The sequence below is a fragment of the Folsomia candida genome, unplaced genomic scaffold, assembly GCF_002217175.1.
Source record: "Folsomia candida strain VU population unplaced genomic scaffold, ASM221717v1 Fcan01_Sc030, whole genome shotgun sequence".
Classification (NCBI taxonomy): Eukaryota; Metazoa; Arthropoda; class Collembola; order Entomobryomorpha; family Isotomidae; genus Folsomia; species Folsomia candida.
Genome location: NW_019091222.1, coordinates 726,309 through 751,089, shown reverse-complemented (window position 1 = coordinate 751,089; position 24,781 = coordinate 726,309). Strand labels below are relative to the sequence as shown.

The window sequence follows — 24,781 nt, the reverse complement described above, 5'->3', positions numbered from 1 at the left end:
CCGAACTATTCGATTTAGACAGTTTTTAAAATTTCCACGTCCCCCTCCGTCTAATGGTATGGGGGAAAGCACTACCTTCACCAAGCGAGGAATTTTATTGAGTTTGCCTCAATCCACTGCTGTGTTAGCTCTCAATCTGCTCCTGTGTAAACGTCTGCATGCACGGAAAACCAAAACTCAATGATACTCATCGGTCTCTATAAAATCTGGGGGTGGTCCCAGACCCCATAAAGTGTATATATTCTGAATCCTCCCACCAAGACCTTTCCAACGATACCCCACTTATGGGGTTATGTGAGACTTTGCCTGGTGACCTTTTTCGTTTGTGCGAAAAACTTGTTGACCTTGGAAAAATTTAAAAATCCTTAACGAATCTGATAGTACAAGTCAGTCTGATCAGTTTTTATCAAATATGAAGAAAATCTATCGGGGATTGTTGAAATGCGAGCTATTTAAAAAATGGTGATGGATGAGCCAACTTTGTAACTTGACCTCATGTCATTTTGAGGTCAAGGAGTACGGGTAGGGCCTAGCGCTTCAGGATGACCCAAAAGCGTACCCCGGGGATTGTCCATGCGAAGTTTGACCGCCGTGGGCCTACTGGTTACTTTACAATCGAGGGAGAAAGTTGGCAAGTTTTGTCAAAAAAGGTAGTGCTTTCCCCCATACCATTAGACGGAGGGGGACGTGGAAATTTTAAAAACTGTCTAAATCGAATAGTTCGGACCCGCTGAGCAGGTTTTTGAGCAAAAACAGCAGAAAATAAAATATGACCTTTTTTACCGGCGATAGTTGATGGAAATCGTCATATGTGAAATTTTCCTATAGTTGGATTAGTTTAATCCAATTGCATTTTGTCCTCCAATAATTCATTCAGCCAAGAATGCAATGCATAACAATGATTCCACGTAGCTTGAATGTAATTTTACGCTTTTTTAAAAAGCAAACAATGTATCTATTTCACATAACTTAATTTGTAGTGCATTTTCTCATTTGAATTAATAAGCAAATATTTTAGCTTTTACTATGTTGACTCCACTAATGTTAAAGCTTATACAATTTTAATTCAAGAACGAGTTTAGGACTTGTAGCGATTTTTTCGATTATCCCACGTTAGCCTGTGCCATTAAAGATATTGTCAAGTCCAAAAAAATTATCAATAAAGTTTCAACAGAGTTTCAAGATACACATGTATAAATGCACGGAATTAATATCTAACGAAATTACAAATTCCCTGTGATTTAATTTGTTACAGATTGCATCTCTTTCAACCCATCGTTTCCATAACTCGATTCAGTCTATAGTGCCATCACTGACATATGTACATACATGCATACGTCCACATTCGGCAATTAAAATGTTGAAATCTGATTAATCGGTTAGCTAAACTATTATTAACGGAGTAGCGCAACGTCATATGTATATTTCCCACCTATGGGAGGCGAAACTGATGAAATTTTCCCAATTTTGTTCTGTGTTTATTTTGCTAACTACCCCAATTAAGACCTGCCTCACTACAAAGAGCTCGTTGTTACCAACAATCATAGATCGAAGTACGCCGGGCTTGGAGTGCGTACTCCGGCCTCCGGAGGCCGGAGTATGCGACTTTTTCTGGAGTACGTAGTACGCGGAGTACGCGAGGTTTGGTGGTAGTACGCAAAATATCCGATCTATGCTAAAAGTGCGATGACGCCAGCAGTCTCGCTCCGATTTTGATGAAACTTCGATAATTATGTAATGTAGCCTTAGGTAAATAATTAATTGGGATGCACCGAGTAGTGAAAAATGAGACTCGGCGGAGCACCGAGTACTCGGCAACTCTTGAAACGAGTACTCGGCCGAGCTCCGAGTACCGAGTAATTCATAAAAATTGGGAAAAATTTAATAACAATGAATATCTCCCAGCGTAATCTACCTAATTTGGACGATACTAGTGGCGCCACAATTATGTAAACAGGTTTGGCGGAGATATTTGCATACAAAGAGGTGAAAACGTGTCCTAAAGTTAATAAATTTTACACTTTCCAAATTCACTGCACGTTTATTCCTACTCGGATACAAATATCTATCAAATATCTACAAATAATGGATAGATATTTGCATTAGGAGATAATTGTCTTATGAAATTGTGATATATTAACTATTTACATAAATCTGTGGTCAATTGAAATTAATTTGGTCAGGATCCATTAGCATACGTTTGGTGATATCTATTGCTGACACAGTCCAAAAACAACTCACAGCTGACTTAAAATACACAAACATGTTACGAAGTATATTTTGCAAAACCCAAAATGCAAGAAAACTTAATGAAATCGGTTTCATGGACAAGATAATTTGTTAAAAAATGGCCAAAAAAATTGAGAAAATACTCGGCCGAGTTGGGCGACAATACTCGGCCGAGTGCAAGTAGTAAAACTACACGCCGAGTCGGCCGAGTACTCGGTGCATCCCTAATAATTAAACACATGTTTCGGGATTTTTCATACTGCTAAGTTTAAACAAAGTTATGATGGTATATGTAAATAAGAACGAAATAAATTGAGTGAAACTTTGTGGCCCCAAGTCGTGTCACACCCCTCGCACCCAGGGGGAGTGGTCGGGGCAAAATGAGATTTAACAAAAAATTTAATCTATAGATGAAAATTGAATCTATAGACACAGTGAAATTGAGTGTTCCCGAAATATCGTAGAAGTGGTTGGCGTGAAATAAAGTAAAATAGTACAACCGAATAGGTGAATTTAATTTGTCCGAATTTGCAACAAAAAAAAGTCTGAAGCTACTTCATTATGTGCGTTTACTACGGTTAATTTTCATAATAAAAAAGCCACTCGTTCGACGAGGAGCTACATACTCTTCATTAAAAACAAATATAGACATCGGTCCCTAAGGTCCAACGGGTTTTAAATTTGAAGTTTTGTATCTCCACTTTCTTCCACTTTCTCCAAAGGGTGATTTTCAAATACTTCATCGGCTTGTCTTAAGATTTTACCTAAAAAATCATTAGTTTTTTGATTTACAAAGCTTGGAGACTTTACTTATTATTTTTTTCTTCCATATGAAACTATTTAATTTTTAGTCGTTATGGGATACAAAAAATCGACATGCAACTTTGTGAAATTATGATCTTAGAATAAAAAACTACGATGATTAACAAGTTTGACCCGAATCGAATTTAATAGTGAGCCTAATGGTTTTCACGTCAACTGGCTTGCACATATTACTAACGTTTGTAATAAATATTATGCTTTAACAAAGTCTACATTGTTATTTAGGAAATTTATTCAATTATAAATTACAACTTATTCTCGTAACAACTTCATAAAAATATGTTCGTTTCGAGCAACACTAATATAGCAATTCTCGAGTGGAAGTAATTACTTATCTCAAAACATAAATGACCAAATAATATATGCTTAAAATTTACTTCCTCTCATGATTAATTCCCAAAACTCTCGCGTTTGGAAAAACGTCCAAAAATCTGTCGCAAAGGCCAGCTAATTCCTCTGTTCGTGTATACCACAAAAGGTTGATGTGCACTCGTCGCAACGATTTCATCGCCGTACATGTGCTGCCTTCTGGCGGAAGAGATGCATCAACAGTGGATAAGTCGTAACTGTGAACGCACAAGATTTCCAAGACTGGAAAGCACACCTTGTAATCAATCCGTCCAAAGCGTCCTGATCCTGGACCACTTTCAAATTCAAATCCAACTTTTTTAGTTTTATTGTGATAAATCCAGAAGCTTTTCATGACCGGAAACGCCGGAAATTTCCAACCTGTTTCTTCATCATCGGAGCCCAAACGGATAGACAATTTTCCAGAGTGAGCGAATGCTTCTTTAACAATTTGTACAGAATGGTTGACAGTTCGTCGGCGCGAAGGTGGTCAGTCTCAAAGGTCGCGCTAACGTCAAGTTTTTTTAAACGAGAAGGAATTTTGAGCAGACATTCTAACCGGTTTGCGTTCAACTTTCCAGTCAATTCCAGCGAATGAAGTGATCTGAAAAGGAAGTAAAAATTAAATCAGATTAATTTAACCGATGTGCAACCATATTATATTTGTCAGAAATATCATATTTTCCTAATTTTCAACCTACAAACACGACGTTTCCTTCGTTATAAAGTCGACCAGTTATATGTGCATAAATTCCAAACAATTACATAGATAATAAATAGCTGACGAATGCAGGTCACCTTGACATACATATCTACGACACGAAAAACAGGAGCATCCCTAACTTACCATGGGAAGTTTTGTAGCATATTAATTTTCTAAATTTTATACAAGTGGCTACAGTCAATTTTAAGGAATTCCAAAGCTGGAAACGCTGCCGTAATAGCTTGGCCAATTATTTCGTACTGTAGATTTCCAGGACGAGGAGCTTGAACCCGGCCACACTGGAGCACTAGCTTTTTTAATTTAGGGAAAACAGTGCCCTCCCCACATGAGGGGAAATCTTGATGAAAATACCATTCGTACTTTAATTCCTCCAGAGTGGGGGCCGAACTCAATATAATTTTATCAGACAAGTCCTTCTGCCAGTCTTCTCTGATGTAAAAGTGGACAACAATTGACTTAACATTTCCGACCGAGGAGATCCAGCGGTGGTAGCATTGGTTTATACGATGAAATTTTTAGACGAGCATTAAATCCCAGCTTTTCCACAATTTCTGTATCCCATCTCCACTCCTTGTGACGTCGTTGATCATGCTTTCCAGAGGCAAGTTTAATTTCGATTAGTGTCCTCGCCTTTAGCACGGGGGTCGCTTCATAATTCCACGACCTGCAGACTAGTCGGCATTTTTTTATGGTTCCGATTCCAAGGAATTTGCATAGGTGAGGAATTACCTATGTATACAAATATGAATCAGCAACAAAATAAACAATATCTAAAGTTTAATATCTAAAGAAATATTGTCCAAATAATTTTACATCCGGAATAAGAATAGGACCGCAATAGGGACTGGTAGTGGGGTTGCCATTGTTATCAGAGGTCAATTTGAAATCTCGTTCCTTAGGAAAATATTTACAATTATTACAAAAGTACGCGAAAGTATGCTTCCGCTATTTTAGAAAGCTTACATCACGTTCCTCATTCCACAACATTATATTATCTTTAGAAGATAGAGAAAGCTTTCAAAGGATTAAGTTAAGGCAGTAAGTACGCTCCCAGGTTCCATGCACATTGTTCAGTCTAATACTTAAATTAAATTAGTTATAGGAAATTTTTGTGACGAATATTATTCTCGAACGGACCAGCGAGAATAACCAGATGATCAAAAATTAACAAGGCTTCGAGCTTACTCCGCCTTTATATACATAAAACCACCACCACCACAACTTTGTCTCTCTTCCACATGCAAATATTTTCCATGCATTTTATCTGCTGTGCATATGAAGCGATCAGAATGTAAATTATTAAGGGGTGAAAGCCCTTTATAAGATCGTTATGTCCGTCTGTCTGTCCGTCCGTCCGTCCGTCCGTCCGTCCGTCTGTCCGTAGCTCCGATAACTTTTGAACGAAAAGACATAGACACTTGAAATTTTGAACGTAAACTCCTAACGTCAATGGACAGGACGAGTTCGAAGATGGACACTGACATCGTCACCTGTGACGACGACGTCGTCACAGTGACGAAAAGTGACGAAAAAGTGTCACGTGTCAGTTTTGACATGTGACACATCATTTTTAACTATTTTTCAATGAGGAATTCGAAAATTCATGTCATTTTGTGTTTGGACGTCACCTGTGACGATGACATCGTCACGGTGACGAAAAGTGACGAAAAAGTGTCACTTGTCAGTTTTGACATGTGACACATCATTTTTAACTATTTTTCAATGTCAAATTCAATGGTGACCTCCATTTTGACCTCAGAGGTCATGAAAAGGTCATAGGACATATCTATTTCAATTTCAACTGAAATTTAACCCCGAATTCAATGGTGACCTCCATTTTGACCTCAGAGGTCATATAAAGGTCACATAAGGGTTATCAACTGTTAAATTTGACACAAATAAGACACAAAAGTCGAAAACACGTCAGAAGTGTCAATCTTAACAAATTTTCGAACAATTTGATATTCACATTGACGTATGACACTCCTTTCACCCCTTGGTTACATGCGTTGTAACGGTTTATTGTTTACCCCGTCATTTTGAAGCTTTAGAAAATTTCAAATTTGATCTCTCAGTGACCGTAAATTGTGGCGACGTCAATTAGTTAGGGCACCTACATACATATACATACATATGCGTGCAATGATTTGCAGAATCGTATCGAAATTATAAATGGCCAACTCTACGATTTAATGTGTTATACGCTTAATTTCTATGAAACCCATCATTTACATATATATCTTGATTATTCAATCACTGATTCTTCAATCAATCAATGAATTCATTCAATAATTGTCAGACAGAAGATCCGGTAAGTAAATTAAATGTGATCAATCACTGATCCCAACTATTTATTTCCCGAGTAGCGCAATGTCATATGAAGGTGTTTCCATGCAAATTGCAATGCATACGATGCGCAGCTGACGAAATTTTACATATTTACATATGCATTTTGCTCCGTGTTTGTATTGCCAAAACCTTTACAAATCTTTTGTGATTAATTCATTTGAGTAATGGGTTTGCACAGGACATTGCAAATCTATTCATGGAAGGTAATCGATACAATATATTCGTACGTATCTATCTACATATTACAAACCAGTAATTTACCGGTCAGAAAGTCAACAATGGTAATCACCCCAATTAAGCTGCAGTACACACAGTTATTACAGAATATCTATTTTGAACCGTGTTCGATAACGACGCCGAACATGAAACAAATACATACAAATCTAATTGAGCTACATACACTCTTAGAATTCCGGTATTATGAATACAATATCACGCACTACTCATACATACATGGGTATATATTTATACGAGTCTATCAATCTGGTCTTGATAAGGTTCGTCGTAGTAATGGTTCGGTGTTGCAGTTTTACAATATCGGTAACAAATTTATCCGAACTAGCGTACAAAAGCAGAAGAAAATTTAGTGTTGGGTATTTCGAGAACGCAATACCCAACTGACTAAACTCTTTACAGTAAACCTGTTCACTTTCATTAATTTGAGTGATTATGATGGTGAGTGATAGTGAATGAAAATTAATTTCCTGTGATTTTAATGAAAATTAGGGCAAGATTCAGTCATTTCTGATGAATGACTGTGAATGAAAGATTTCTCACTCGTTTCATTTGTCACCCTATGCCTAATATGTTTGAGGGGTGAAGTTAAATGAAGTGAAGTAAAATGAATCCGAACGAAAATGACTGAATGTGAATGAAAATCATCAATCAGAAATCGGGATGACTGACTTTTGAATGAAAACTAAATTTTTGAAAAGGGCTGCTTTACAGACAGTAATTTAAATATACTGTAAATTACAGTATATTAAAATTGTTAAGAGTAACAACTTTTTCCAACAGGTAAATTGTTCATCGTCATAAACTTACGACGCTAAACCCGATAGTACAAACCACTAATCCGGAACGGGTAGATCATGTACCATAAATACTTCAGTAATTATTTAATGCCAGTTTTCTAAGAGTGCAGGCACATACAGAATGCATTGGAACAGCTTGTTTAAGTATGGAAATCGAGCCCAAGTGTTAAATTCATGGTTCAGTCCACTCTATCCCAGCAACCTTGAACCATTCCAATTTTCGATTAAATAACATTTCCAGTCCCTTAAAAATGTTCACTAATCGCACCCTAAACATTATCCGAATTTCGATGGGAATCTACTCCTCGCTCGGAAGTAATCCGTACTCCTGGGATTCAAAACAAAACTGCATGTCTTTCTGCTCAACTTTAAGGAGAAATATTTCTTTTATGTTCGCCGTTTTAATTACTGTGATCCAATTGGGTTTCCTATTTTGTCGACTTATTCAACATTCTCAAGAATTGGAAGCTAATCGTTCATTCGAGGTAATTGTGTGGCTCTGGATTTGGATAATCTTAACATCTTGGGCCCTAGTTTCCTTCCATAATGGGTGGACCAAGAAGAGCGAAGTTGTCGGTATGTTTAAAGGGGTGCGACTTTTCGCACGATGTTTCGAGAACGGTAAGTTGCATGTGACCGCTAAATTCTATTTTAGTCTTAATATCGAGCTCACAAAATGTCGGATCTTCTAAAACATAAGAATTTTAAATATGCATGACGAGTGTTAAAAATATAGCGACAAGCCTTACAAATTAACTCAGAAATTTATTTTTACTAAAGAATCCTTCATAAATTTTGCCATCTAGGTACATACAAAAGTAATCAATTCTTCAAAAACTGGTATCATTAAAAATGTACGTGGTTTAATTTCCTTTCAGAATATCCAAAAGCAAGGATGAAAACCTTACTAAGAAATTTTAACTCGATCGATATCCATTTCCTGGTAGTAATTTGGATCATTTTCACTTACGTAACGGCTGTTTCCCTCATGTTTTTCGTCGCTCCTGGAAACTCGCAGTACTTTTATTCTCTCGTCGAGGCCAAGAGTCAAACGGGCTGGACAGGAATAGTCTTCATACTATTTCTTGCGCTGGAAGTGTATGCAAAATCGTCACAAGTTTTTATGATGGCGACCGAAGTATTTTCAATTATACCGGCCCTTCTCCCAGCTGCATTTTGGATGGATTACATTCGAAGGTAAGCCTATTTATTTATGGTGCATTCAAGGAAGGGGAATTTTGCTCTCACTCCCGAATTTTGATGCCTTATTGAGTTGAATTGTACACATACACATATGTACACTCAAAATAAAAATTTGTCGAATCAACACCGCCGGTATCAATACATATGTATATGACTGGTTGGATTTGTGTTCCCTTATTAGCTCACCCTGCGTAGCATGAGAGCTATTGAATTCCTCCTGTCCGTCTGTCTGTCCGTCCGTCCGTGTGTTCACGAGTTTTTTGCATCAATTGATGCTAATTAATAAGTCCCAAAACCAGTTTAACCCAAATTAGTAGCCCAACTGGTATGAAATAATCTATGTCAAACTTGGCTAACAATTTTTTCCGCTTATTTTCCACCCTTGGTGCATAATTCTATCAAAACCAAAATGGGTTGACCATTATTTAATAAGTTCGGCGCACCATTGGTATTGAACAAACCGAATCGAACTTTTTAATAAGTTAATAGCACCGTTGATACCTAACAATCGGTAATACAAAATGATGCGAAATAATTGGGGGACGGGACGCAAAACGCACCAATAGTGCAGAATATCCGGGAGAAATGATCATACAATTTTGACAAAGTTTTCAAAATTATGATTCCCGGATCGTCGCTAATACTGCACTAATGGTGTAAAGGACTGCCGGCTCTATTGCACCATGGGTGCAAGAATATCTACTAGGGTTGCCGCGGGTAACGGGTCGGGTACCCGTTACCCGCATACCCACACGATTCTTGCGGGTACCCGTTATCTGCGGGTAGCTGGAACTAACCGCACGGGTAACGGGTAGTTCAGTTTTTATTTAATTTTCCACATAATCCAGTTCACAAAGAAAGTTAACAGCAAATTAGTCCATTTACCAACAAAAGCGTCAATTTATTATTTATTTCATAATTTGCCATTCGCCATTTGCAAGCAACTAGCGTTTATGGTGAGGGTGTCTTTTTGGAAGCCAATGACAACCTCAAATGTTTTTCAAGTCCCGGAAATGCGGAAAAATTATTGTTTCTCAAGCATAATCTGCCAGCTCTAAAATATAAGAACTAATTTGTGTTGTATTTGTGTGTATTTATGTAAGACTGATGATATTTTAATTTGTTGTGATGAAAAATCATCTCAATCCGATTAAAGCCAAAAGTTTTATTCGTAGATGATTTTTTTCAATGGAAACTTCATTTAAATCAAAATTTCAAAAAATCAAACTAAAAAGTGAACCTTTTTCCAAGCTAAACCAAGATTGTCTAATGAATATATCAAAAAGTCAAGCCAAAAATTAGGAATCGCGTGATACTATCGCGTGATACTATCCGTTCAATGTCTACTTTGCGACAAAGTATTGGCGGCAAAGTTCAATTTTTAAGAAAATGTTTTGCATCTTTTTTCCTTGACTGGACGACAACGTGGTAGACTTCCAATCCCCCAATAGTTTTCTTTAAACGGTGTTATTCAACGGAAAGATAAGCGATAATTCCTAATTTTTGGCTTGATTGTTTTATATAATTCGATAAGAAATTCCGGTATAGCTTGAAAAATGTTCCATTGTAAACCAAAAAGTTTGGTTTCAGAAAAATCGAATAAAATCTAGCAAATTACGGCATTCGTTACTTGCACAGCGCTATCTCAAACTACTGAATAACCCAACTAAGCAAATAATTGATTAAATAAAATTTATTTAGGAAGTTGTTTAGGGATCGTCCATATATTACGTCATCAAAATAGTGGGTGGGTGGTTTTCCGAATTGATGATGATTGTTGACTTGGTGGGTGGATGGTTTTGCTCTTGATGACGTCAACTTAAATATTTCTATATATTTCTTTGTTTTTGCACATTTTTTTCAAAAACTGCATAAATTTTTTATTTTACATACCAAATTGTTGAAACTGAAAAATTGTGCGCAGAATTTTACATATGTATGTAGGAGGTATGAATACTTTTGACTTGCATCTGCCATCTGGCTTCCGTAAATAATACAATAAAAACTCAATTATTTAGTAGCCGGGGCTACTATTTAAAAAATCGGTGGCTGTGACCCGGCTACTACATAGTCGGACCATAAGTGCCCGTACATGCATTTCTAGTGATAAATCACAAAGTATTAGAGCTATTTGCTAGAAATTTTTATGGATGAACAAGGCACTAATATTGTTTAGAAATCATAACTTACAATGCGATGGTGTGAAGTGTAACCCTCCGATTTGGCTGAAATTTTGAAATTAGGTGGTCCAAGTCAATACAACTAACGTTTCTTCAGCCAGTTTGTGCGATGGTTGGAGTTACTCAAAATGTTTGAGGTCAAAGTTGAAAAAACGGCCGACTTTTTTCAGGCGGAATGAGAAAACTCCACTTCCATTCTCTTCCCCTCGCATTGATTTTATTCAGGTTTTTCACACATACGCCTTCATACACAAGCATAAGCAGTGATGCAAAATAACCAAAATAAAACATTATTAAATGGGAATTAACACCCCTCATACTCGCTTAATTTAATTCATAATTTAATAAGAGATTTTTACTTCCTTGCATTAAAAATTCATACACACATTAATTTATAAATTTATTAACGGCAAATAAACATGGAAAAACTTAACTTACTTTCCACTTCGAAACCGTCGGTTATTCTGATTTCCAATTTATTTGAAAACAAAGACCAAGTCCGTCTGCAATGAATAATTACTGTTTTTCTGTAATAAATTGAATTTAAAATTGATGAAATGAAGTATTTTTCGGAGTGAAAATCAATGCGAGGGGAAGAGAATGGAAGTGGAGTTTTCTCACTCCGCCTGAACAAAGCCGGCCGTTTTTCAACTTTGACCTCAAATATTTTGAGTAAATCCAACCATCGCACAAACTGGCTGAAGAAACGTTAGTTGTATTGGCTTGGACCACCCAATTTCAAAATTTCAGCCAAATCGGAGGGTTACACTTCACACCATCGCATTGTTAGTTTTCAAGATTTCGTCCAGGGGCTTTTACGCAAGACATAACTCGTGACAGAAACTGCTCGCTCGCGGCACGCGGCGTTTTCATGAGATAAGTGCTCCACACTTTCGTTAGGATGACTTCAGGCCATCCACGCTTATGTGAGATTTAGAACATACTTGTATCTATAATTTTGACCACCGGTCATAATTTAGAGGATTAAGGTCTGCAGATGCTGAGGACCGTTCTTGGGATGAAAAAAGGTCAGCAAAATTCGTTCGAAGCCATTTTTGGACAATTTTTGCAGAATGGTCGCCAACCAGAGCATCTTGAAAAGTCAAATGTTGGTTATACAAGCGTTCATGGTCCAGGGAATTAACTATTAGCTTTTGGAAACTCTGAAAATAAGTCTTGGGTTAAACTTGTACCCTTTGCGGCAAAAAACAGAGATTTGCCTTTTGCATGCAACTGGCTCCTGTCAGATCCAGGGCGATAATTTCTGATTGACCTCTGCATACTAAATGGAATGTCAGGGTTCCGTAGAGCAAATATCTGGCCATTTTTTCTATTAACTTTGTCTCTAAAGGCGAAAAGTCTGAAAACCTTTTGTCCTGAAAACGGCGCGTGCCGTGAGCGAGCAGTTTCCGTCACGAGTAATGTCTTGCGCACAAGCCCCTGGATGAAATCTTGAAAACTGAGTTATGATTTCCAAACAATATTAGTGCCTTGGTAATCCATGAAAATTTCTAGCAAATAGCTCTAATACTTTGTGATTTATCACCAGAAATGCATGCACGGGCACTTATGGTCCGAGTATGTATTTTAGTAAGGCCACTGTTTGGGCAACGTCACCATTTAAAAAAATATTAAGATGAACACGGCTACTATTTGCATACAACTGTTATTTTCATTTCCTGGATCAAGCTCAAATTAAATTGAAATAACCACACCAATTTTTCCCTTAGAGTCGTAGTGCATTGGAATATTATTCTGCTCGACTTGCTCTTCAATGATTCCTTTGATGAGCTATATTCGTGTGTTCTGATCGACTCATCCCTTTGATAGCGTGTATCTGCGATTATATTTATTTATAATTTAATTATCGTAATGAACGGTCAAGAAGTATGGTTGAATGGAAATAGAGACGCGTCTATTCGAACAAGGCTACTATTTGGGCAAGGCTGCTATTTGAGTACTGTCACTATTGATACAATTTTGAAAATAGACACGGCTACAATTTGAGTTTCTACGCTAAATCAAAGTCCACATTTATTTAAAAATCTCTCAATATCACGTATATAGCTGTTAAAATGATAAAATCTAATTATTTTCCTCGAAGGTGAAATCATTGACATTATATTATTTTTGTTTTACATGCTTAATTATAGTATTTGGAGCTGTTTAAAAATTGACCAAACTCACCGCAGAGAATTTGTTTTGTTAGTTAAGCAACTTTATTCTCAAACTATAAATAATATGTAGGTAGTTACGGGACGTTAGTGAAATTCGTGAGTTACAAAAAACTGGTCAAAATGTGCCCACGAAATTTAGGGCAGTCAAATTCGTTTCGAATTGTTGCATCAGGACATTCAAGCGAATTTCATCTTTTGTGATTTAAATATCAATATTGCTCCCTGAAGAAGATAGCAGCTCCCTGTCGAAAGCTCGGAACAATAATACATTTAAAATGTCATCCATGATTCCCGTACAAAACTCATTATATTTTTTGTGAGGTTTTCAATATTTTTGAAAATTTTCTAATTGTCTAATCATTTCTAATCATTTTTGGCATATTTTTTAGTTACTATACTGAAAAAATGTATATTAAAAAAAAACTGAGTTTGATGTCGAATATGATAACGCAACTATGGGGGATGAATAACAGGCATTTTTTTAAAGTCAAACCTATCTGAACAAATATGCAAAGTCCTGATGCCAATAATTTAGACTAAATACTACAACAATAGCTTCATCTCAGGCGAGCGATAGCTTTTAGTCGTGTTTTGAAAATGCGCAATTAAACAAGTTTAATTGCGCATTGATTTTGGCCAAATAAGTTTAAAATTGCAAATGCACATAAATATTCCGACCGTATGCTAGCGGTTTCCTGAATGCGAGTATTGTCTACTATTTATGACAGAAAGTTGATACAAATTGTTAGCCCAAAACATAATTTTTACCAAAGGGTATTGATGACAATCCGAATTTGTCCCGCCTCTACCAGGAAAACAAAGATAGTGCTGAAATTTATGCGAAAACTTGAAGTTCGTGTCCAAATGGTTTAGGGGAGTTAAACACTAGAAAACTGATGATGTGAAAATCAAACATAAATTGTTTGTTATTGTGAAAAATATCGTCGAATCTGCACAATGTTGTCACGGATTACGGAACAGGCCAAGCCAAAAAAAGCATTTTTCCACCAAAATATTGATGTCCTAGTTGAATTTGCATAAATGCTTTGAAAAACTTGGTATTTGACAAGATAAATAATTTCGTCGGCACATCCTTGACCCTGATGAATCTCAAATCGAGTTATATCCAAAATTACACAGACAAAATAGAGGATAAAGAACAGCCAAACCAAAGAGTTGAGGCTTGATTAAAGTCAACTGTGGAATCACCAATTCCTAAGGTAATTCAGATAAATAGTTGGCTTTCGTCATACTTTCACTTTTCAAAAAACAAGCATTTCCTTTACGGTAAACAATGTTGTCGAATTAAATCAACACCCTTTACATAAATTCTACAAATTCTAACCCAATCTCAAAAATTCTGAATATTTTCTCAAAATTAGTTATGTTACTAGAAGATTTTAAAGGTTGCAACTATGTTACTATTTCTGAATTTTGAAAAATGCATGAAGATCTTCAAATTTTTTAAGCTTAAAAGAAAATGAAAAGTAGGATTTTTTATTTACTAATTGTAGTTCTGAGCAAGAATAAATACCATTATCCACGAAATGACTGATATGCATGCCCATTTGCTTAATAGTAGTCAGATTGTAACTGTGTTAATATCTTTTACCCAAATCCCAACATTTCTTATTAGTGGAGTTAATAAAGCTGTATTGGTCATAAAATTGAAGAACTAAATACTAGCTTCATAATATCGATTGATAATTTTGAGATTTCATATGTTGACGTCATCATAGGGGGTGGATGGGTGCTTTTGAGAAATGATGACGATTGATGATTTTGGGGTGGGTGGGTGGTTTTTTCAAGATTTTTTGATGACGTAATATATGGACGATCCCTTATCATGATAACCACTATTGATGAGTGATGTATGTATGTGGGGTGTACATGTTCATGTATCCATTTATTCATGCAGTGCAGTGCATGCATGCAGTGGTTGCTCCGCTTCCTTCTTTGTCTACTGTATGGGGCAATTTGCATTGCGAAGACAGACCCAGGGACCCAGGGATCATACTAACACTTTATTAGAGTAGATATGGCACACTTAGAAATTTTAATACCGGATTATTTGTCATTGACGGGTCACCATGTGACCCACACCGCCGCTGACCTGTTCTAGGTTATAAATTAAACTCACGAGAAGAGTAGAGTTGTGTGTGTCACTGGAAGCCATTGACTTGCAGGCATAGTTCTTAGATGGGAGAATTAGTTTTTTTAAATTTAATCGAGAAAGGCACAAGGATATTTAATGAGTTGTGAGTTAAAATAAATGTTTATCTGGAATTTTCCTTTAAGATCTTTCTGTCCTGATAAAAGTGTAAAAGTTTTTTGGTTGGTACTGTTTTTCAAGCGCTTCCATGGTAACTAAATATATACATATTTACATATTAGCTTAGATAGTTTTTTACACTTTATGATTACTTCTTGCTGCTTAAATACATGTACATATCTACCTTCATCAAAATATTAATTATTCTTGAGTTGAATTTACTAGCCGCCAGATAGGTAAATAAATTACTAAACTGACTGGTTAGAAAATATGTATGAGGACATTCTCAAGTTTTGTCTTGCATAAATAAAAATGTTAGAAACCTAATCTATTTTCACTGCAATTATAATAAACCGTTAAACGCATGTAACGAAGGGGTGAAACCGTAAACTTTATAACATTTGTGAGCTGACATATGTATCAAATTTAACATTTGGTGTCAGTTAACAGTTGACAAACAGTCAATTAACAATTTCATGTTCGTCGAAGTCAAAATGATTGTAACAACTGAATTCGGGGTTAAATTTCAGTTAAAATTGACATATGTATCAGATATAACGTTTAGTGACCTTTCAGTGACCTCCAAGTGACCTTTTGTGACCTCTGAGGTCAAAATGAATTTAACAATTGAATTCGGGGTTAAATTTCAGTTAAAATTGATATATGTATCAGATATAACGTTTAGTGACCTTTCAGTTACCTCTAAGTGACCTTTATATGACCTCTGAGGTCAAAATGGAGGTCACCATTGAAATCGGCGTTAAATTTCCTGCCAAATTGATATATATATGAAATTTGACCTTTAAATGACATTTCGTGACCTTTTGACCTTGAAGGAGGTGACCTTCAGGGTCCATCTTCGAACTTAACCTTTGCTTGTATATGAAGTATTCATGTTCAAAATTTCAAGTCAATATGTTAAACCGCTCTTGAGTTATCGCACGGACAGACAGACAGACAGACAGACAGACAGACGGACAGACGGACGGGCATATCAATCTTATTAAGGGGTTTCACCCCTTAATAAATATGTAAATTTCCTATTCCTCTACAAGCTGATTAATTTGAGGGCTTCTGAGAAAAGCTTAATACGCATATGCAAAAACAAGCTAATTCTTGGTATCTCATGTAATTTGTTCTAGATTACGAAACCTTTGTGGAAATTACCCTAGGAGTGTATTTTTAGCTCTTCTGTAAAAATTCCTTAGTATTTGATTGCGTCTACATATGTACACTCCTAGCAAAATGGTAATGAATCATTACTGACCGTGGTACATCACGGGTAATAACCGACAATACCACTGATGTATTTAGTAATTTTGTGGCTCTGAAAACTTAGCACTCAGAAACAAAATTTAACGGATCCGGGAGAAAGATATCCCCATAGTGTAACGGAGCGTGTTTGTAACTTCGCCACATTTTTAAGAGTGCATGTATTCACGTGTATTTATGCACATACCCTGCAGAATATAGAAATCTTTTATATCCGTATTTCTATTAGAAAACTTAAGAAGTGTAATTTTTAGGCATTTAACAATATTTAAAGTGTTTATATTCACATCTTTCGCACTGAACACCAATTGAAATAAAAATACTTATTATAAGATTATGTTGAAGCAAGGTTGAATATTCTCTGACGCTGGTTAGTTGTACTGAATATAATTTTTTGCTTATATCAAAATAGGCACACATGATTGGGACTCCTAAAGGGGAAGGGGTAAATACAAATTTAATAGCTTGCTTATGTACCTTATTACCTACAAAGTGCAAGGTTTTTCAGGTCATTACGCAATTACTTAATGGCATACCTAAAATATGTACATATACATAGTTAAATTCTACTAATAACGAGCAGGTAGAAAGTGATTATCTCCAATTTTTAACGGAATAATGAACGCACAGCAGTAAATAAATATGTAAGCGGACCAGAATTTTTCAGTTTTACTTGAATGCGGGCGTTCTGCTGGCATGTGGCGAAATTTTGAATAAGTTTGCAGCCAAGACCGGGATTTGACAAAACTTGATAGCCTGTAGAATTCTAATCTGACTTCAAAAATCCAACTTTTAAACATTTGAATTATTGTCATGACATTACAGATATTTATGAGCATAAGTTTGTAACAACTTTTAAATTTTGAAATTGTCGTGCTACGTCGGAATTTTGAGAATGCTTAGAAAAAATTGTAAGTTAACCGGAATATCTATAAAATTGTGTTGACATGTTTAATATTCAAAATTAAACAAAATCAGAATTTTTTTAATTACTGAATATGAAATAGCTCAACATATATAAAATTCTGAGCAACATTTTTGTTAAAATTTTCAGATCCTGATAAAATTCTAAAAAAATACAGCATTAAAAAAATTCTTATTTTGGGTTACAAATAGATTGAAATTTTCAAGTAGAACACACTCATATTCAAGAAAATGTAAAAACATGAGCCGCTTATTTCTCTGTAGGATTTAAAACAATTTAAAATTAATCGGGTAAAAATCGGAGAAAATCACTTGTAAATGTGCCTCTACACAAACATTTGTTTGACTTTACTTTAAAAAATTCTAATCCACTTTGAATAATTATGTAACCTTTTGCCATGAATCTTGACACCTCACAAAAATACTTGCACGCTGAAAAGTCTTGTATAAATCTTAAAAAACTGTTTTCTAAACTAGGTAAAAATGTTTCAAAAAAGTCCCTTCACCCCGACCACACTTATCACAAAAAGTCAAAATTCACCCAAAATGTTAAACATTTTCCGTTCCCATTTTAATTTTTGTTACTACACGGGGAATTGTCCATTCAAAGTTAATTCCGATTTATCCCAATCTTCGTTTTTCTTAGCAAAATTGATTTGCGGAATAAATTTTCTCCTCGCGGTTTTGAAATATTTCTTGAAATTTGTCATGCAAATGAAACACGCTCATGGGCACGATCCCGTAAATTATATTCAAACTTTGAAATACACAATCTCTCTGTGGAAAATTTCGGTCTTTTATCACATTATATTCAAAAAGGGGGCCGAAATAAAAAAAAATTGGACCATTTGGAGCATATGCAAGGAAAAAATTGTTGGAATCTGGAATCCAGTGGGAACTGGAAATTGAAAATTGTAAGTTGTGAAAAGATCGTTAAACCTTTGTAACTAGATATGTGGTGAAAACTGTGAAGCGAATGTCATATTTTTGTCTTAACTCTGGTAAAATTGACACGTTTGACACATTTTCGACCTATCCGACCTTTAACACTTCGCTTGGAAGGTCATCGAAGGTCAGAATAATTTGTCGCCGTGACAATATTACTTTGAAAACAGCCTGCCCATGGACGTTAAGAGTTTATGTTCAAATTCGTAGTTTGGACAACTTTTCCTTTAGTCGTTGTCGGACCAACGGACAGACAGACGGACATTACGATCCTATAAAGGGCTTTCACCCACATTCGTAACAACCGAATGGAGGAAATATGGTTTTAATTTGAATTAAATTTTTCAGGTGTGCAGCCTCCCATTTCTGTACTTTTTTAAGACAATTTGGCACATTTGTGGAATCTATGATGGGATAATGTTCTCACTCCCGCCCAAAGTTAACCTCCTATTTTCCACAAATTTTTACGAAAACTTTACAAAATCCATGATAAACACTATAAGTTCACCCGGTGAGTCAAATTATCCCGATTATTTGGACACATTCCTTGGTTTGGTCGATATTCTGGGTTCCTTCTGCAGAATGCAGGTTGCTTATGATGTGGACTATCTTATGTTTGCGGTAACCTTTGTGCTGTGGGTTCCGTGCAAATATTTTTCGCAAGTTGCAAAAAAGGAGATGGACAATAATTTTGCCGTGGCAGAAATATTGGAGATGTTTGACGATTTGAAAGTCCTTTCGGATCTGCTAAACGAAAAGTGTTTGACGGGCTGGTGGCTCCATTTTTGCTGGACGTGCTGCTCTATTATTCCCTGCATTTGATGGACTTGGTCGTTATGCCGTCAATCATGGATCGGGTGGTGTTAACTGTTTGTATTTTGATTACGCTGGGGACCTTTTACTGGGCTGCGGAATCTTGTGCAAATGTTGGTACCTACAAATAAAAAACTCAATGACACACCGTTAAAATCAGCACAGTTTAAATCGTATCTGGCCTGTGGAATTGCGGAAAATCGCCTCCCACCAATAGCCTCCCCCAACCGCCTCCGACCAATAGCCTCCCCCAACCGCCTCCGACCAATAGCCTCCTGAGAACATTGGGTGGGAGGCCATTATTTGGGGGCAATTGCTCGGAGGCCATAATCCGTAAGCCGGGCTGCAGATATTTGTTTTAAAAGTTTGGGTAGCAAATACGATGAGCAAAGAGTAGCCAATTTAAAAATATACACTTCAGAGTTAGATACTTTTTTAAGAGGAAGTTCTCAAGTTAAAGAAGCCTTCAGGAATATTAAAACTTGCCTAAACTGAAGAGAGACTTCCCGCTATTTTCTCAATCAATGCGTTGACTACAAATTTGTTGTCCAGAATTTTAAAATACATTTTTGAGTAGCAGAGGAAAAATCTAAGGTGTATTGATTTTGACAATTTTTTATCATTCTTGTTTTTTCCTGGAAAATGATATTTGACAAGCATTTCAGTGAATTTTATTTTAAAATTATTACCCTTTTGTTACCACATTTCGTATCCATTTTCTATTGCTAATTTACTCTAGGATGGCAATTCACTTAATAACCTGAGACTTTATAAATATTACAGGTAGACATTTTAAAAAAGTGGATTTCAAATCCGAAAAATCAATTAGAGTTGACGCGTTTAAAGGGAGAATCAAGTTTATCTTCAAATCAGCATGAGTTGAGAGATAACCCGGTAGGAATTTGTGGAGGGGGAATGTTTATCTTAAATTATTCATTGGTTATCTCGGTAAGTAAAAATTAAGTGGATATCCTTTAAACGAAATTAAAAAATTGAATGATTATTATTTAACGCTTGTTGTTTTTTCAGATGTTGAACACAGTTTTTACAATTTTCATTCTTTGTGTCCAGTCCCAAGAGAAAGGTCAAGTTTAAGGTCACGTAGCTATGCTTAGTCGAAACTATTTAATTTAGGTAGGTATTTTCCAATTCGCATGATTAAGGAGAAGGCAATTAAATGAAGTGAAATGCAAACATACAATTCCTACGGGTAAAATCTTACTTGGCATTACTTCCATAATTGGATTGAAATTCGGCTAGAATACTTTATGTAAATATGTGTATTTGCATATGTGTGTGAGTATGTATAGGTATTTGCTTACTTATTTAAAAATGGAAAAATTAATTGTATCCATATCTGAAGATAATTAAAACTGCATTTTTTTTATTTAGAAGCAAAGTGAATTTCATTGGGCGAGTTTATTTACTTAAACCCCATAATAAATAAGCATAGTTTCAGTTATGATTGGTACAGAATGCTTAAGTACTTTGGTTGATATTGCGTGGAAAATAGGCTTATTAATACGAATATGCATGTATGGATGTCAAATTAATATTTATGTATTGCTAAACGAAATACTACACTCAAAATAAGGTAGTAATGAATCATCGCCATGCGGAATGACTATGTGGCTCCACCACGTCGGTTACGATTTGTCGTAGAAATGGTAATAATAAGTTCAGCGAAATTCAAATGCAATGCATAATGGTATTCACTTCCTTAATATTTGGTAATTAATTTGAATTTCCCTGAACTTATTATTACCATTTCTACTACAAATCGTAACCGACGTGGTAGAGCCACATAGTCATTCCGCATGGTAATGATTCATTACTACCTTATTTTGAGTGTATGTAAAAGCAAGAAGAAGCACCGAGGTAACCCATCTCTTGAAATGAGTAACCATTTTTTAATGTATTTGAATTTTATTATTTTTCTTGGAAGTATAATCAGTGTCTCGAATTTCGAATTAAGAAATATCGTACAGTTGTCTTCATCAAGCGATTTAATTTGTCTGAATAAACCAAATTTTGTTATGCCAAATATCTCCCGAACTTCCTGTGGAGAATCCTCCAAAGAAATAAATTCTTCCTAATTTGGCCACGTAAACGACGCTGGTTCCCCAGAATTTGGTGAGCCCGTCTTCACTCGCACCGGGATGGTTGGTCACGGGCAGATATTCCACGTCGAAGGAGACCGGGTCGAAGCGCATGAGGCTGTCGTAGGGTTCAAAGCCCCCCAGGGCGTAGCCGTATCTATGAACATATTCAAACGACGGAAGTCGGGTAAGGCGGGATTATAAGAACGCTATTAATCTTGTCGCTAAAGTATTAAATCAACAGGGGAATTTATAGGAGCTTTCCCAGCAAAAACGGTCAAAGGATACATATGCAAGTTAACTTTAAATGTTATTCATGAATTTATACCACTTCAACGCTACAATTTATAACTAGTCGTAGTTAACGAATTGGTTTTTGGAAACGAAATATGTATATGTTCTTAAGTTGCGACCTACATACATACATAGAATGTCACCTAAATAATAGAATTAAAAATTAATTCTGAACTCGAAAATTTGGTACTGAGGAACAATAATGAAAAGCGGAATCTGTTTGGACAAAAAGAAATTTGATCTGGATAAGCTTGGTATCGTTTATAGAGCTGATTTTTGTGAGTTCAACGGCATCAATAATTTGGATCTACTCCGCCCCCTCGCTGAGTGGGAGGAGCTCAAATTTGAAAAAAATCGCCCCGTCTGCGATTTTTAGCGCAAAGGAGGGTCAATATTTTTGAAAGCGGTTTTCACCAAAAGTTTCCTAATTTTATTCCCTACAACCCTTTTCGCCCGTTTTTTGAAATTCCAAAAACGTATTTCACGATTTCTAACATCCAGACCTTAACACAGGGGTAGATTGGGAGCTAACGTAGCAATAGATGGGAAAAAACTCAAAAATATTCTTCTGTCCCTGGAACATCAGGGAGTGGTTATGCACGGGACAATGTATTATATTATGTACATATTATTATGTATGTATATTCTGAATCCTCCCGCCGAGTCCTTTCCAACGATACCTCACTTATGGGGTTATGTGAGACTTCACCCTTCCCTACCCTTTGTCCAAAATGGCGTAATTCGTTTTTGGAACTGCAAAAAACGGGCGAAACGGGTTGTAGGGAATAAAATTAGGAAACTTTTGGTGAAAACCGCTTTCAAAAATATTGACCCTCCTTTGCGCTAAAAATCGCAGACGGGGCGATTTTTTTCAAATTTGAGCTCCTCCCACTCAGCGAGGGGGCGGAGTAGATCCAAATTATTGATACCGTTGAACTAACAAAAATCAGCTCTATAAACGATGATAAGCTCATCCACTTCAAATTTCTTTTTGTCCGAACAGATTCCGGTTTTCATTATTGTTACTCTACTCTATAACGTTCGTGTGGAATTAAACTAATCGTCAATTCAAGCATTTCGAGTTGGTTCCTTTAAATATTTTCAGAAATAGTGAAAATTGTGTACTTTCCTTTGGGAGCGTCCATAAATCACGCGATCGATTAGAGGGGGGGAGGGGGTCTAAAATTTGTCACCAATTATCACGGGGGGTAGGTGGTCAGATGTCACGTGACATGAGTAAAGTTTTTTTAAACTTTTGTATATGCCAATATGCCAATAAATGTCATGAGAGTTATATATAAACTCCCTTGGCATACGCACGTTATATGTATAAATTTGATTTTCATCTTGCATATTTAGAAACTAGCTTCGACTTAAATTCTTATGTCTGACTGGCGTATTAAATAGTTATTTACATATGTGTGTCATGTAGCTCTAATTTGATTAATGATTTTAAAAATATTGTTATTCCGGACAACATGATTTAATGAGAGCATCATCTCCTGTCACGTGACCGGTGGGGGGGAGGGGTAGCGAAATTGTCACCACCGGTCACCAAGGGGGGGGGAGGGGGTCAAAATTGTCCAAAAATCGATCACGTGATTTATGGACGCTCCCTTAATTAATAAATAGTTTGTTTTAGTTTGTGTGATGTATTTAAAAACAGTCTGAAACCTGATACCCAATAACTCTTTATAAAGAAAGACTAGACTACAGTCCGGCAGGGAAGTTGTTTAAAAAATTTAACCCGATTAGTTTAAACAATTTTTGGGGACGTTTGAACTGTTTACAAAGCAAAGGTTACCTGCTATCAGAAACTGTGCGAGTTGGTCCAGTAATAGCAGAATATGTGAGGTCTATCACCCCGATTCGATTTTCACTGACAGGATTGAAAACGATAATTGGTCGATCCATAATTTCCGATGGGTCATCACTGGAATTGCGTCTGGATCCGAAGATATAGGCAAATTCGAAAATGTCATCCCAAAACACGGCAACCTGGAAAAGGGGAAATCAAATATTTAGTTAATTTACCCGCTTAATTCCCGAATATGCCTAAGCTATTTGCAGAATTGAGTAAGCTGTCCGATTTTCGGGTATCAACGATATCGTATCGTACTCATCCAAACCGAATCCAAATCATTCGGTTCACCGAAAAATTAGAATTCGGATGTCCAACCCAACCCGGGTAAATTTTTGAAAATGCTAACCTGATCAAACTCCAGCGGCAGTTCGGCAACTTCATTTATCGTGTTAGCTTCCGTGTCAAACTTTAAAATGGACTTGGGAACATACCCTCCAGCGAAAAAGAATGCCGTCGTAGCGTTCCAATTAAAACTGCCGCCTGGTTGTACCACACTCTGGTGCATGTTGAGAATCTCGGTGATGACTCCGTCTACCGGTGAATATTTAAAAATGGCGCGAGACTCTTCATTCACCGTGTATCCCCCAAGGTAATAAAAGTTTCCGAGGTTATCCATCACCACAGAGCCGTGCATCACGCCAACTGGCAAAATTGTGGGCATCGTTTCTATGGAATCGGTGGAAATATTGTAGCGTAGAATTTTATCGGATTCATAATTTGGCGCGGATTCTTCTTCCCAACCGCCAAATATGAAAATGGAATCGTCCTCATCGTAACAGGCGGCGGAATGGGCGAGTCTTTTGGGTAGTTTGGCGGCAGTTTCGACGGCGATTAATTGTCCGGCAGAATAAGATGGAAATTTTATTAGAAAAATTACTGCGAATAATTTTACAGTGTACATTTTATTAATTTATATTTAAGGTTTTATTAGATGTATGCATGTGCTACTCTCTCTGATGGCGAACTATGTGTGGGATGGTTAACCTGTATTACATATGTCTAGGTTATCTTTGATACTTGTGAGATAATTATGTGAGTAGCCTTGGTTATCCTGATAATCAGAATATCGATTAGAGTGGAATTCTGTTACACAATATTCATTTCATTATTAAGTAGCTTCAGCTACTTTATGTGAAGACTTTGTCTGTCTGTCTGTCTGTCTGTCTGTCTGTCTGTCTGTCTGTCTGTCTGTCTGTCAGCAGGATATCAGGAGAACGGATCGAGATAATCGA

General features: G+C 36.3%; 2 protein-coding genes across 3 annotated transcripts; both read right to left on the bottom strand.

Moving 5' to 3' along the window:
* Positions 1–3,261: 3,261 nt before the first annotated feature.
* On the bottom strand, positions 3,262–5,297 carry LOC118439111. 2 transcript variants are annotated; one of them, XR_004837242.1, is made up of 4 exons: positions 5,087–5,297; positions 4,937–5,017; positions 4,247–4,852; positions 3,262–4,003 (listed from the first exon to the last, which is right to left on the bottom strand). XR_004837242.1 is itself a non-coding variant. In XM_035860141.1 (3 exons), the coding sequence occupies exons 1-3, from the start codon at positions 5,108–5,110 to the stop codon at positions 4,580–4,582; spliced, it is 378 nt and encodes a 125-aa protein (XP_035716034.1). In that variant the 5' UTR covers positions 5,111–5,297; the 3' UTR covers positions 3,262–4,579. The 2 variants fall into 2 exon arrangements, 1 of the variants encoding a protein (XP_035716034.1); XM_035860141.1 differs by having other exon boundaries at positions 3,262–4,852.
* A 15,907-nt stretch (positions 5,298–21,204) lies between these two features.
* Positions 21,205–24,498, bottom strand: LOC110860254. The gene is made up of 3 exons (XM_022109307.2): positions 23,896–24,498; positions 23,490–23,683; positions 21,205–21,548 (listed from the first exon to the last, which is right to left on the bottom strand). The coding sequence occupies exons 1-3, from the start codon at positions 24,448–24,450 to the stop codon at positions 21,299–21,301; spliced, it is 999 nt and encodes a 332-aa protein (XP_021964999.2). The 5' UTR covers positions 24,451–24,498; the 3' UTR covers positions 21,205–21,298.
* Positions 24,499–24,781: the final 283 nt, after the last annotated feature.